General features: G+C 50.6%; 1 protein-coding gene across 1 annotated transcript in view; it reads right to left on the bottom strand.

Annotated features, from left to right (window-relative positions):
* Positions 1-14,154, bottom strand: part of reln (reelin) — a 137,864-nt gene extending 123,710 nt beyond the window's left edge. Inside the window, exon 1 of the mRNA XM_062547073.1 lies at positions 13,518-14,154. Within this exon, the coding sequence (XP_062403057.1) occupies positions 13,518-13,782 (265 nt within the window). The 5' untranslated portion in view covers positions 13,783-14,154. The remainder of the gene's footprint in view (positions 1-13,517) is intronic.
* Positions 14,155-15,485: the final 1,331 nt, after the last annotated feature.

The raw sequence follows: 15,485 nt of genomic DNA, 5'->3' as shown, positions 1-15,485 counted from the left end.
GCATTCAGCTCTCCCAACTCCCCCTGGACCAAGCAAGAGCAAGAGACCTGAACTCGTAGCCATGGGGCCCTTTGGTATTATGGGATGGTGCTGTTAAGAGTGGTTGAGGCTTGGTTGCTCCTTGCCATTTCACACAGCCCATAGTTCATGTCACCGCATAGTTCAGTGAGCTGTCGTGCAAGGCTGACTTGACATTCTCCAATTGTAAACATGCTAGAAAGAGTCTCTGTGTGTGTGTGTGTGTGTGTGTGTGTGTGTGTGTGTTTGAGGGGGGTGTATGAGTTTTAGGAGGCCTGTTTTCAATAAAGATGCTGCTACAGAGAGCTGCAGAAGAACCCGCCAGGAGTTGAAAGTGCCAGTCTCATAAAGGGGCATGTTTGGTGTAAATATGTGTAATGTTTGTAGATGATAACGCGTAAGACATGTGTTTTACCGCTGGAGTTTTACTCGGTAAAACTCAGGTTCACCCGAAGGACATGAAATAGAAATGCGCGGTGGGCTTTTGAAGCCGCCATACGCGCCAAGTTCAACCCATAAACCAGCGATTCCCTCGTAGAGCTCATGCCCACTCTCTTTGTGCCGAGCTCAAGAATCGGTCAGAATCACAACTCAACAAGTACTCAGCCTTACTACAATATCCCCACGAGAGACGTGCAGCGGAGAGAGAGAGAGAGAGAAAGCGGGCGTGATGTGAGATGTGATAAAAAAAAAAAGGAAAAAAAAGGCCTCGCTGAAGATGAAAGAGAATAATGTTTGTTATTTTTGCAGCACCTGCCCCATTCCTGGCGCCTCTCCTGGGTTTGACACTTCAAACTGCAGTTTAGATGAGCTCCAAGGCCAACGGCATTTGCGCTGACGCCCGCTGGAAAAAACACACTATCTATCTACCATCGTTTCGCTCCTTCTACGAGGGGTGCGAGAAAAAACTTGAGCGCCAACTTTTACTCGCCCAACAACCCCAGCTTACACGTTTTCCAAGACGAGCCGTGCTGCAAGAAGCTCATTACGGGTTTATGAAGAACGCTGAAGAATTGATGCCATTTTTATTTCGGCTGGCGTTTGGTTAAAAAAAATCCATTAGGAGCGTGTCGAGACACACACACACACACACGTCACGCAGGCCCACGCGGCTGCCTCGAGTTGCGGCATTACAGAGGAGCAGACGGCGACAGGCTGGTGGGCAGGCGAGCGGGCGGGCGGATGTGCGGTGGGTAAAAGACCCGTAACCGCCTCTGCTCGTCTCCCGCGTTGGGGCCCAGACAACAGGCTCCATTACCCCCAGGGTGTTGTCTTGTAACCAGAGTCCCCTGCGTCACACACACACACACACACACACTCTCTCTCTCTCCTCACATCGGCTGGATATAATAGCTCTAGTATGAATAATGGAGTCGCCGTGTCGGAAGAGGCTTTTTGCCTGGGCAAAGTGTGTCTGTCATTTCCCCCTCTCTTCTCCTCTCCTCTCTTCTCCACTCCTCTCCTCTCCTCTCATCTCCTCTCCTCTTTTCTCCACTCCTCTCCTCTCCACTCCTTTCTTCTCCACTCCTCTCCTCTCCTCTCCTCTCCACTCCTTTCTCCTCTCCTCCCCCTCCTCTCATTCATGTCGCACTCTTGTCTCCCTTCGCTTGCGTAGTCCTGCTCAGCTGCATCCTGGGACGTTGGTGGGAGACCATCTTCCGTAATGTGATATTTGAAAGAAAAAAAAGAAAGATGCACACGCTGTCTCTGACAACGCACTCACAAAACGCCGCTCCTAAAAATACACCCTGACGTACCGCTGGCGCAGTTCAGAGAACATCTGCGAACCGCGTGTTCCCATCGCGTCATCGACGGCGAAACATCAAAAGCTTCATGGCTCAGTCCAGCAAAGCTGACACCTAGAAATATGTCGGTTAAGATCATCTCTCTGTCTTTTTCTTTAGACTTTTAGCTTTTAAAAGCTGTTGCTTACTCAGTTCCAAAGAAAATACACGTCCAAATCTATTTAACCCTGTCACCATGGGCCATGTCATCAGACGCCTGCCCCATGTCGGATAAGAGATTGTGATTGGTTCATGGGTATATTGAAAATTGGAAATGGGTGTCAGAGCAAATTCAAATTTAACAACAATCAACAATTAGATTCTGATTATGACGTTTGTCTGAGCACATTTCTCTGATCCTTGACCAGCCAGGCAAACATACAGCACAGCTAGTAATAGAGCAATTTTTGCTTCTATGTAGCACTTTGTGTAGGCCAACAGTGGACAAGCTCGTCAGTGCCTCCATCACTCCTCTTCAGGGCCACCTCACAGTGCAGGAAGTGTCCCAGAAGTGAGCTGGGGGTGTTGAGATGAGTGCTGGGGATTGATTTCTAATTAAGAGGTCGCTCTTGGGTAATGAGGGAGAGCTGTGAGCCTCGACTGGCACCTGATCAATGGGGAGCGGCTCCCTGGATGCACCATTCTTAATCACCCGAGCGGGCTTAACGCAGGCACACACACACACACACACACACACTACACACACTACACCCTCCTCCCCTCCCTGGATGAACCATTCTTAATCACCCGAGCGGGCTTAACGCAGGCACACACACACTCTCCTCCCCATCCCGAGTGCAGCTGCTGAACGCAGAATCATCTAATCGATGGCTCAGAGAGACCCAGTGCCCCAGATTTCTCCGCTGGAGAGAAAAAGGATCCCCTCATAACACACAGCCACATCTATTGACAAGAGCTGGAACCTACTGGCAGCCATTGCTCATTGTGTGTGTGAGTATGTGTGTGCATGTGTAAGCGTGTGTGCGTGTGTGTATGTGTGTATGTGCACATGCGTATGTATGTGTGTGTGTGTGTGTGTGTGTGTGTGTGTGTGTGTGTGTGACTGTGGTAATTGTGGCGAGGCTGAGGTGAGAGCCACTTTAATTTCCCACCTTCCTCTGCCCGGGAGAAAACCCTCTCAGGACAGCGGGCCTCGCTCAGCTCAGTGGGTGATGCCAAACGCAAGCGCTCCACGTGGGACTCCAGAAGCTTCCCCAGAATAAAAATAAGACATCAACACAAAGGTGATGTTTCATATCCACTCTCCTTTTTAACACACACACACACACACACACACACACACACTCTCTCTCTCTCTCTCTCTCTCTCTCTCTCTCTCTCTCTCTCTCTCTCTCTCTCTCTCTCTCTCTCTCTCTCTCTCTCTCTCACACACACACACACACACACACCCTGTGGTGCCAATTATTTACCTGCAGGCAGTGTGACAGCGCATTAAAGACACACCAGGCTCATCTAAAGCAGCACTGCGCCCATTCCACTCCACTCCCCCAGGGGTCAGATGTTATCCCTGCCTCTTCCCGATCTGCCTGTTCTGCAGGTCCTATTAGATGATTAACACATGTTCGAGGGGCACCAGGGCGTTCAGCCTGCATGTGGGTCATCTTGCTCAAGACCCCTGGCACATTTCCAACACACTTCAGTCTCCACTTTGCTTTGCACATCCTCTTGGAGAGTGTTCCTGGTCCCAGGTCAACAGCTCTTAGCCTGAAGGATGTTTACCGGCACTTCAGGATTTTTACGAGAGGACGACCGTCCAGTCAGGCCACTAATTTTAGTCCACTCTTACATGTTTGATGACCCTTATGTACTGGGATGCACTTATGGGAACGTTCTGAGTGGCGTTTATTCCGAAACTTTCCTTCCAGAAGGTTCCACGAGGTTCCATCTCAGCCCGTAGTCACCGTGCGTTAGCTGTGAGGGTTATCAGCCATGGATACGGCACAGGGGCGTCAGGTGGGGGAGGGGTGAGGGAGTATCATTGTTTGGTTATGGTTGGTGGATGATGGTGAGGGTTGGTAGGGGAAAAGTACCAGATCCCAGAGGGGGGGGGGGGAGCATAAGGTAGGGGGGGGGGGGGGGGGGGGGCATGTCTCACATCAGACGAGCCCGGCTTTCACAGACAGTTGTAATCTCCCCTCACCAGGCTTCCATCTCCAGCCATGGCGCTTGGTGTGGTGTGCGGGGCTGGGGCATTTGATGGAGACCAGGGAGGGAGAGAGAGAGAGAGAGAGAGAGAGAGAGAGTGTGTGTGTGTGTGTGTGAGAGAGAGAGAGGGGGGTTGAGAGAGAGTGAGAGAGAGAGAGAGAGAGAGAGAGAGAGAGAGAGGGAGAGACAGAGGGAGAGACAGAGGGTGTGTGTGCGAGAGAGAGAGGGGGGGTGAGAGAGAGAGAGAGAGCAAGAGTGCTAATCCGGCCGCTGATGCACGCTCCGGGCTGCCTTCCTCTGTTGTCGGAGTACGTGGGAGCGCTGAATGGCGTTGGCCAGGCTGAATGCTATCAGCACCGACGACACGCCGCCCCAGGGCACGGATTACACGGAGCTGAATGCAAACGCCGGGAGAGCCATCCACCACCACCACCTCCACCCACCACCACCTCCATCACTACCACCTCCATCACCACCACCACCACCACCAACTCCACCACCACTGTAACGAGCAGAAGGGGCAGCAGCGCAGGAGGAGGAGGAAGAGGAGGAGGAGGAGGAGGAGGAGGATAGACTGGTGTAGCTGTCTCCTTTCTAAACAAGGGCCCGGGCCATTGGCTGAGCTGACACCACCACTCCAGTGAAGCTCATGCAAATCAAGCTCTCCGAGCCCACGAGAGGGGGGGGGGGTGGAGTCGGGGGGGTGGAGAGAGACAACAAGGGGAGGGGAGAAGGGAGGGGGGGAGGGCAGGTCACCGGTGCTAAAAGGATCCATCATCTCTCAAAGAGGACTTAATTAGACACGCTACTTTACGGGGAAAAATGAACGGCATCCATTAGCGAGCTCCAGCCCATTGTCTAGGTCCACAAGCCATCCTCATGCACGTTATTTAGGACCAAAAAACGCAACCCATCACATTTTCAGATGCATTGTTGTTCTCAGTTTGAGTCGCAGCGCACACACACACACACACACACACACACACACACACACACACACACACACACAAAACCATAACGCTTCATAGAGGAAGCTGGCAGCGTGTGGTGCGTGGCATTCCTGCGCCACAAGCTGATTAGAGAGCCCCAACATTTATACCCATTTGGTGCCATCAGAGTGGTTAATGGGGACAGATGTTGCGCTGGGCCGGGCTGGGCTGGGGGCTCTGAAGAGCAGGCTGGCAGAGTGGTCGTAAATAGGCTGGACGGCTGAGCGGGTGGAAGGCTCTCAGGCTGATGTTTCCAGCCATGGTAGCGAGCGGCGCGAGCGCCATTGGCCTCGGCGGAGCGACTTGGCACGGGCCACGCCAGGCTGGTGGAGCTGTTATCTGAATGGGCTGTAGATCACAGCAGCAGCGGCGTTAAGTGACTCCCCTCAGCATGTTAGCAAAGCATGTTAGCGGGGGCTTTGCAGCCTGGGAGAGGGTGGCGTTCTGTCTCACTTCGCTACAGAGGCACGGTATGTGCGTACTGTATGTACTGTATGCTACATAAATCCAGGAGTTAAGACCCAAAGAGCAGGAGTGAAGCAATGTATGGAAAGCACCAAACTGAAACACTCAGACATGGGCACACACGAGCAACCCTCACCCCTACACACACACACACACACACACACACACACACACACACACAGAGAGAAACACACACGCACAAACACATCATTTTCACCGTTAAAAGCCATTTTGGTCCCAGGCGTAAGACAGAAGGGGAGCAGGGAAGAATGGGACATTGGGACAGTGAGAATGAGAGATGAGAGCCCTGTAAGCCAGAGGCGTCTGCCCAGATAAGACTGGCGTGGGGCACAAACCCATGCAGATGCCTGGCAGGGGCAGTGGCAGGGGCAGTGGCAGTGGCAATGGCAGGGCGCGTTCACGCTGGCACGCGGGCTGCCCATGCTTCACACTTAGCGACGACACCTGGCGCCACACTGGCAGGGTGCAGCGCCATCACTGCTATCTGACGTGATGCCCATGTCCAGATGTGATGGATTCATTTGGAGTGGACGACGTGCAGCCCCATGCTGCTTTCACACCCGCGCACATGTGTGTGAGAAAAGACCACTGCTTCACAATGAAGTCGGTGATTTGTGTCTCTTGATTGTACATTTCTTTTACTTTATTCTGGTCTTTACCATAACTGTGGTTGCTGGTGGTAGATAAGTGTCACAAAATGTTGACATATTGGAGCATCCTTCAAATAGAACCAGTCAAAGAAATCACCAACCTCATTCACACAAGATAAAGCAAGCCAAATGTTTGATCATGGTTCTAAATACTGTGAGCCACACATGGATTTATTTAAATTACTGTATCATGCCTTAAAAACAACATTTAAATTCATAAATGCATAAATGCCCCCAAACATTGGCTTTAGACTCTACGAGACTATGTGCAGCATGCTTTAGCATAGCGCAGCCAGCACTCCTCACTGGAGGAAGCTCATCTGTTGGTCTCATTGGAAAGCCCTCTTCCTCTGGCCCATTCTTGTCGGCTATCAGGACGGCCCGTGTGTCCATTCTCCCTCCGCGCCGCTATCTGATCAAACACTAGACAATGGTGCAGAGACATGACCCACTTCCATGAGCATGTGTCCGGGGGCTTCCCTCTTGGCTCCGTAAGAAGGGACTAACAGCCCGCTCAACTCCCTACGGACCGGTCAATAGTCTGGGGATCAGTGGACGGATCCGTAGTGGGTGGAGCGCTTGGCCCGTCTAGTGACCCCTTTGGCAAACGTGATTGATTGCGTAACCAAATTAGGTGTAGGTGTGTCCATATCTGTCTCCGTCGTTGACAAGAGGGGCCCCAGTCATGTCTATGAACAAACAATAAAACAATAAAAACCCCTCCAGATGAATTCTCAATTCTCTGTTCTTATCCATCTGGTGCTGCAAAAAAGGACAAGGGTCGTCGGAAGAGGAGACGGAGGAGGAGGACAGATGGACATATCTATTTGGGGATTTATTTATCACTCTCTCTGTCACTCTCTCTCCTTATTGTACCGCCAGTGTGTGCCACTAAGTCTAATTTTCCAACGCTTAAAACATCTCTGAACGTCACACACACACACACACACACATACAACACACACTGACGGGGAGAGACGAAGAGCTCTAATTCTTGTGAGAAGTACTGTAAGACGGATAAGACACACGCCCAGAGACACACAAGTCCCAAACAGGACTGACCGCGGCGAAACACTCCCGTCTCTCCGACTGGGCCCTGACCCACTCTCCCTCTGAGCAGCTGGAAGCTGAGTGGATTTAAAAATAAATAATTAAATAAATAACAAAGTCCCGATGGATGGTGAACTTGCGGGGTTCAAACCTCTTGAAAAGGGCTGAAGCCATTAAGAGGGCCGCTTTTTCTCCTTCGCACAGGAGAGCACTATCCAACCATTAAAACTCCCTCAATTTCGCTCTCACTCTCTCTCTCTCTCTCTCTTTCTCTCCTGCCCTTCACAGTTTCTCTGCCTGCCTGCCTGTCTGTCTGTCTGTCTCTCGGCCTGTTTGTCTGTCCGTCTAAAAGTAGGCCAGCGACCCACCCTTGAGTGCTATATGACTGAGAGTCTCTCTATCATTCCGAAACTAGTTGCATTTTTCCATTTAATATCGCAGTCCTCTCAAACCGCAAACCGAAGAGTGCCTTTTCTATAGATTACTGTAAAAGCAGCACAGCTTGGGAATCATGGGTATTGTTCTATCAACAATGTCCTTGTTTGGAAGGTTCCGTCCATGACTCATTTTCAGTATCAAAGCCACTCAGATGGTTCTAGACAGTTTTGACAGCCTGTGAGGATTTGGTATGAAATTGAAAATATTCTCATTGTGCGTGCGCGCGTGTGTGTGTGTGTGTGTGTGTGTGTGTGTCTGTGTGTCTGTGTGTGTCTGTGCGTGTGTGTCTGTGTTTGTGTGTGTCAAACATTCTCCATTATGCACCAATCTAACCAATTTGCCATCCTTTCAGGAAACACCATCCTTTAAGCCCCCGTGAAACGTTTCAGGGTCAGAGGGCAGAGAGAGCAACGACCCCTCCAAGGTCAGCCGAGCGTCACAGCCAGAGCCCAGGCGCTGAAAAGCCGTCATTCTGGACACAAAAGACGAGCCGTGCAATTTGGACCACTTTTGAAAATCTCACCACATTCATGACAACCATCTTCAGCTCTCTGGCCAAACAGACGTACTAACACAGCAGAGTGTTATTTTCCGACGGGGGCAATTTTCTCGCTACGTATTTGATCTCGTCAGAAAGAAATGTCTCACAAGAACCTTTTTGAATGACATTAACTACACGCAACACACCAGCATGCAGTATATTTTGCACCCTGCATACTCAACCGCATTGCATTTAGAATCAAATTGCAGACTGCTGCCTTGACCGCAAGCTTGTTGGGTGTTAGAACAACGGGAGGGAGGGGATTTGTCTGGTCTAATAAAAGACATTATCGTACATCCTATCCTTACGCAATACACATCCGCGGGCTGTTTGGCACCTCAGATAAGGGGAGTTTATCTCCAGATGCCATTAAGGCTGCTGTTCAGCCCCGTGTCCAAATGTACATGCAATCCTCTTTATGCTTCAGCTCACTTTGGTCATTCTAAGTGAGACATCAGGACTCAAATGCTATTGTTACTACCGTCGGAAGATAAGCGGCGGTCATTAGGTCTAGTGGCCACACTAAAATGGTCCCTTTCTCTCCCCCCCCACCCTCATCTCTTCTTCCACCCACCCCCCACTGCTCTCTCACGCACGGCTCTCCCATTCAAGGCAATTAGCGCTGTTTACTGTTTGGGTGCGAACAGCGTGCTGGAACAATGGGTAGGCTGGAGGAGGGATGCCCTACCTGAGAACCTGCAGCGGACACACACACACACTAATGCACACAAGAACACACACACACACACACACAAATACACACAAGCACACACACATGCATGCACACACACACACACGCATACACACACATACACACACACACACACACACTAATGCACACAGGCACACACGCATGCATGCACACACACACACACACACACACACACACACAACCACACACACACACACACAGTCTGGCTCTACCTGACACAGCCACGCTCCAGCAACACTCCACGCAACCACAAGCAGGAAAAATAAACATGCCATCGTCCAGTAAAGACACACCCATACGCACACACACTTACACACAAACACACATACACACACACACACACACACACAGGCAATTTTGACTTGGAGAAGAGTTGTTCTCTTGTCCAACATTTTCACCTCCTAGTTACACCTTTTCTATCCCAGCTTTTTAAAAAGCAAAACTGCCAAGGACATAAATGTGCCATTCCATTCCCCCAGTCAAGCTTTTCCATTATCTCCCAAATACTGCGCATACTGTTCTCAACATCCTCTCTCTGCTCTCCAGCTCCCGCACCATCTCCTTTATTCCCTCTCTCTTTCTCTCTCTCTCTATCACTCTCTCTCTCACTCTTATCGCTCTCACGCCATCTCTGACGGCTGATAAGATTCATTCTCTCTCCTCTCACACAAGCGCTTCCTTTCGCTCCCACATCCACACATGTGCCCAGTGGCACCGCAGGGCAAGGGAGGTGCGGGCATTTCTCCGCCGATGCCCCGTGTGGGCTCCGACTCCCTGTGCCCACTTCGCTCCTCGTGCTCATGTATAAAGAATCAGCAGCGGTGGGCTCTCCAAAACACAGCGGAATTAGAGCTTTTAGAAGGATCACAAGAGCAGGCTGTTTTCTAGATACAGTGTGGGTGTATACTCAACATCTCTTTGTTGCGCTTTTTTTCTCTCTCTCGCTCTCTCTCTCTCTCTCTCCACAGCAACAGGCCTTCCTGCATACACATACACACACACACACACACACACGCTCGCGTGCACACATGCACACACACACAGACCGATCCAGACACATAAAAAGCCCCCGCCTTGTACTACGGAACACAACACAGCACAGCACAGCACGAGCACTCACGCACAACACTAACCATATAATTCATTTCAAACAGGGAGGACAGGAGAGGAGATAGGGATAGACAGAGAGAGAGAGAGAGAGAGAGAGAGAGAGAGAGAGAGAGATCATGAGATGAGACCAATTAATTACAACCAGTCTGCCATGGTAAAGAGCTCTCCCTGTTACTGTAAAGTGAAGAGCAGCCATTTGGGGAGGATCATCTTTCCGGATGTGCAAAAATGAAGTGGCCGTTCTGGCTCAATGCGCAGCATTGTTTCCTCACTTTCCATAGACAATGCAGCCGCACTGTGCACATGAATAAAGGGCTTAAAGGAGCTGGAAGTGGGATAAAAGAAGTGGAGTAAATAAAAGATTGTGAACTTAAGCCAACCAAACAAAACGCAGACAGGGGAAAGCCCTGGCTTTAGACAGGCCAAGTGGAAACTCAGCATGAGATGGATAAACAGCTTCCTCTCTCTCTCTCTCTCTCTCTCTCCCTCTCGCTCTTCTTCTCCCTCTCTCTTTTCCTCTCCATCTCTCTCTCTCTCTCTCTCTCTCTCTCTGCCAGCTGGCTCCCGCCTTCTCCAGGGCAGTGCCAGTGCCACAATCATTTTGCCCTCTGCCACCATCGGGGCCCTGCCCTGGCCAAGCCAAAAGAGGCTCCAGAGCATGGGCACCCCCCGAGCTCTCTGGCTCTCTCAGCCCGGCAGAGGAGCACTGCTCTGGGGGTATAGCAGCTACATATACAGGGGGGAAGGGAAGGCTCGATGGATGGATGGCAAGGTAGTCACACAATAGCTGCCTGTGGCTTTCCCTACAACATGAGTGTGTGTGTGTGTGTGTGTGTGTGTGTGTGTGTGTGTGTGTGTGTGTGTGTGTGTGTATGTGTGTTTAATTGACAGAAAACTCCTTTTTATAATTTCATATGCCATTAAACATAGCCTAATATTTATCAAACCAAGTTATATGACCAGAAGACCATAGTGGCCAGAGTTAAAAAAAAAAAAAAAAAACATAAAAAAACAGAAACTATAGACAAGTGCAAAAAAGGACCAGATTGTGAGAGGCAAAACTTGCCTGTGAACACCTGGTATTTTCCGTTCAAAGCAGTGGGATAGACATGTCAGTTCACAAGCCTTATCATGCCTCATCATGCCTCGTGGATACAGTAGAACATGCTAGAAGAGTGCACCATCTATCCATTGATTCTAAGCCGTCCGCTCCTCTACTCTCCTCTCCTCTCCCCTCCTCTCTTCTCTTTTCTCCTCACTCCTATCCTCTCTCTTCTCCTCTCCTCTTTTCTCCTCTCTCCTCCTTTCCTCTCTCCTCTCCTCTCCGGTTCTCTCCTCTCCTCTCCTGTCTATCCACCCCTCCCCTCCTATTCCACACCACTCAGTTCTCTAGTTAGTCATTTAAATCCCCCCTCCCACCAGTCCTAATGCCTACTATTTAAATCTGTATCCCCCCCTTCTCCCAGAGCAGTGCACACACCCCTACACACACACACACACACACACACACACACACGCACACACACACACACACCCCTCCATCTCTCATGCTAATGATTTAGACCTGACTGTGCTCCGCTCGCTAAAGCTGGTTATTCAAATCTCCTCGCTGCCGCCGAGATCCTAACAAACCCTCCGCTCCTGACAGGGTGATTCACTCGCGGCGCAGAGCTTGAGTGCTGTTTTTCAGAGATGGATCTCTCTCTCTCTCTCTCTCTCTCTCTCTCTCTCTCTCTTTATCTGTTTCTCTTTTCTCTCTCTCGCTCTCTCTCTCTTGTTTTCAATCATCCCTTTTTTCCACCATTAAGAACTAACTCGTCCGGCTTTGTTGACATTAGAAGGTCGCACAAGTGCGTCCAAAATAGTCCCAAGTGGAGTAAATCGGGGCAACGCTCTGTAGCGCTGAGCCGCCCGGCGCTGAAGGACACCCACATGAGAAAGAAAGACCGAGAGAGAAATAGAGAGAGAGAGAGATAAAGAAACAGAGAGAGAGAGAGAGAGATACACAACCCCCCATCTGTTCCAAGAAACAGACAGACAGGCATGCCAGCCTCTGGTTTCATGCAAAAGACACTGAACAGATCAAACCCATGCTATAATACGGGACGCATGGGAATCTGGGTCCACACACCCTCCCTGTGGCCCGCGCTCTTCCTCGCCTCCTACAGTTGATCTTCCTCCCTCTGGTTCAGTGACCTCTCTGCCACTGGGCTCGGGACAGTTACTAACAGGGGAACTGGACTGACTGATAGTGTGTGTGTGTGTGTGTGTGTGTGTGTGTGTGTGTGTGTGTATGTATGAGTTTGTGTGTGCGTGTGTAGGGGGTCTGGACCGTTACTGACAGCAAAACGGGACTGATGTTCCCAGTGTCGCACCTTGATCCCAGGTGCAAAAGGCGCTGGAGTATTTATTTAGTGTGGGAAAGGTTCCATCACCTCGGCTGTGTTTCTCTTCTCTCCGCTCACTTAGTCACTCTCTCTTTCTCTCTTTCTCCCTTTCTCTCTTTCACTCTCTCTCTCTCTGCTGCTGTTGACGTTATTTACTGATTGCTTGATCTTATTTCTGTAAGCTACACTCATCCCACTCTCCTTCTCTCTCTCACTCGCACTCACACTCCTGCGCTTGTTCAGCAAGTGCATGTGTGGTGTGTGTGTGTGTGTGTGTGTGTGTGTGTGTGTGTATGTGTGTGTGCGTGCGAGTGTGATCTCTCTGTTTGTCCCGAGGATAAACCACCTACACATGGAGCAGTGGGATCACAGCGATGAGTCCCACTCCTCATCAATACTTTTCACAGTTACATAAACACACACAGGGCGCGCGCACGCACACACACACACACACACACACATGAAATACTCCAGCACACATACACAGCAGGCTCACACAAAAGCGTAGCTCTGCAGCTTGCATGTCAAACAGCACCCCAGCAGGACATCATATGCTCAGATGGAAACTGGTGTGAGATGCAGAAGACTGGAGCAATTACACTAAGAGAGATTTCCTTTCCTGTTTGCTGTTTCTCATCGAGAGGAGTGTGCATTTCGATGCAACTCAGCTATACGCCATCAGAAACAATCAACAGTTTGGCACCCACATCAAAAGTCAGGCAATCACATCATCCTGCTATTAGTAATCTATTAAACCATTCTGCAAGTTTATTTACTTTTCTTTTGGCATTGCACAGGCATTTTACTATCTTGATAATTGCTTGAACGTGAAACAAACATTCATTCTTTCCGATTCATCTCCATCAGTTTGCACATGTTTCTCAGAAGACAAATGTACGCCGGAGTCTGTCTGCTTCAACAAAGACTAAGCTTCTATTTCCTCGGCATATGGGACACATTTCTACCAATTCTTCATACGCACACATCACAAACCAAACTATATCATCTCAATCAACCCAACGCCAATTTATCAACAAATTCCTGGCAAATGAACACACACACACACACACACACACTCATACACACACAATGAAATGAACACAATTTATACTCTCATTTCCTCTCTCTCTCTCTCACACTCCTCATTCCCTCTCTCTCTCTCTCTCTCTCTCTCTCTGGGACTCACCCTGGTACTCCTGTCCCGGGATGTAGGCGGAGGGGTTCCCGGCGATCTGCAAGGTGAGCAGCACCTCGCCCGTGCCCTCGGCCACCGCGCCCGCCCCCTCCAGCTCGCCGTGGTGGGTGCACAGGAAGAAGAAGGGGTTGAAGCGCGGGTAGAAGCCCGCCGGCGGACCCCCCAAATCCACGCTGCCCCCCAGAACCAGCCCCAGCGTCAGCAGGGCACAGCAGCCCCGGGCCAGGACCAGGGCGGAGGCGCCCCGTGCCACCATCCCCCCTCTCGGGTTTGGGTCGCCCCGCGCGGAGAGAAGACGAGCAGGCGAGAGGGCCGGGCCGGAGGCGTGCGTGGGCTGGGGATGGAGGACGGATGCGGCGCGGAGCCGGCGTGAGGGGGGGGCAGAAGGAAGGCTCGGGTCAAGGTAGAGTCCCCTCGGGCAGAGCTGAGCCACGGACTGGCGGCAGGAGAGGGGGGTTCCGGAGGTCAAGTTTTTTTGGAGGAAGTCCTGCAGGTGGGTGAGTTGAGTGTGTTTTTTTGCGAGCGTCTGCGCGAGTGAGAGAATCTGTGTGTGTGTGTGTGTGTGGAAGTGTGTGTGCGCGAGTGGAAGTGTGTGCCTGTGCGCGCCTGTCCGCTTCACACAGCTCTGTTTCTTCTCCTCTCCTCTCCTCTCGTCTCTCCCGTCACACTCTAGGAGTTCAGAGCCTGCCTGCGCTGTCCTGCTCCGCCACTTAAATACCTCACCCCCTCCCTCTCTCCCTCCCTCTCTCCCTCCCTCCCTCCCTCTCTCTCTCTCTCGTCCCTCCCTCCTCCCTTTCTCTCTCTCTCAGCACCAGCCACACACGTGCTCTACACTCAAAGACGGCCTCCGCTCTCTCTCTCTCTCTCTCTCTCTCTCTCTCTCTCTCTCTCTCTCTCTCTCTCTCTCTCTCTCACACACACACACACACACTCATTCCCTTTTCTCCTCCCTCTTTTCTGTCAGTCTATCACTCTTCCTGTCCTCTCTCTTTATCTCTCTACAGTATATATATATATTTATATATATCCCTTGTTTGAAATCTCACAAGCCCTCCTCATCCCTCTTCTCTCTCCTGACACCCCTCTCTCTCTATCCCTCTCTCTCTCTCTCTCTTTTATTCTCTCTCCTCTGTCTCTCTGTCTCTCAAGCCCTCTTCTTACTTATTTCCCCCATCACATATCTCACACACAACACTCAGTCACTCTCTCTCTCTCTCTTTGTCTTTTTTTCTATCCTTGTTTCCCTTCCTCCCCCTCCCTCTTACCCCCACCCGGGATCACACCTCCCTCCCCTTTTTCTTTCTCTCCCTCTCTCTATCTTTTTTATTCTTTACTCACTGCTTCCCCTCCATATCCGTCTGCCCCTCTTGATAGCTCTCTCTCTCTCTCTCTCTCTCTCTCTCTCTCTCTCTTCACACCATTCTGTTCATTCCCCAGTCTTTGTGCCCAAATGGCAGGATTGAGTTTTTCCTCTCTTCTCCTCACATGTCTTTATGGATTTTCCATCAGAAGAGCCTTTTCCATTCGCATTCTCCAACCTTTTCTGATTTTCCTCCCCGTCATTTCAACTAATTTCTCTCTCTCTCTCTTTCTCTCTCTCACACACACACACACACACACACTCTCTCTCTCTCTCTCTCTCTCTCTCTCCTCCCCCTCTCTCTCTCTCTCGTGCTTGCTCAACTCAGGGTAAGCTGGATGCCATGGCCAAAACAAGATAGTTGTGATAATGCTGTTTCCTCCCCTCACTCACTGGATTTCAACATCACCCCCTTATTCTCAATAATGCTCTCTCTCTCTCTCTCTCTCTCTCTCTCTCTCTCTCATTCTCTGGAGTAAACAGAAACAGCATGCAGTGCTGCATGAACCCCTCCCTCTTCTGCTTCACACTACCTCCATCTGTCTTCTCCTCTGTCATTCCCTCGCTTTCTCTCGCTCTTCCTCTCTCTGCTTCACTCT

This window comes from Sardina pilchardus, chromosome 10, assembly GCF_963854185.1.
Source record: "Sardina pilchardus chromosome 10, fSarPil1.1, whole genome shotgun sequence".
Taxonomy (NCBI): domain Eukaryota; kingdom Metazoa; phylum Chordata; class Actinopteri; order Clupeiformes; family Clupeidae; genus Sardina; species Sardina pilchardus.
The sequence above is the reverse complement of the archived record's forward strand: the minus strand, read 5'-3'. Positions and strand labels throughout refer to the sequence as shown.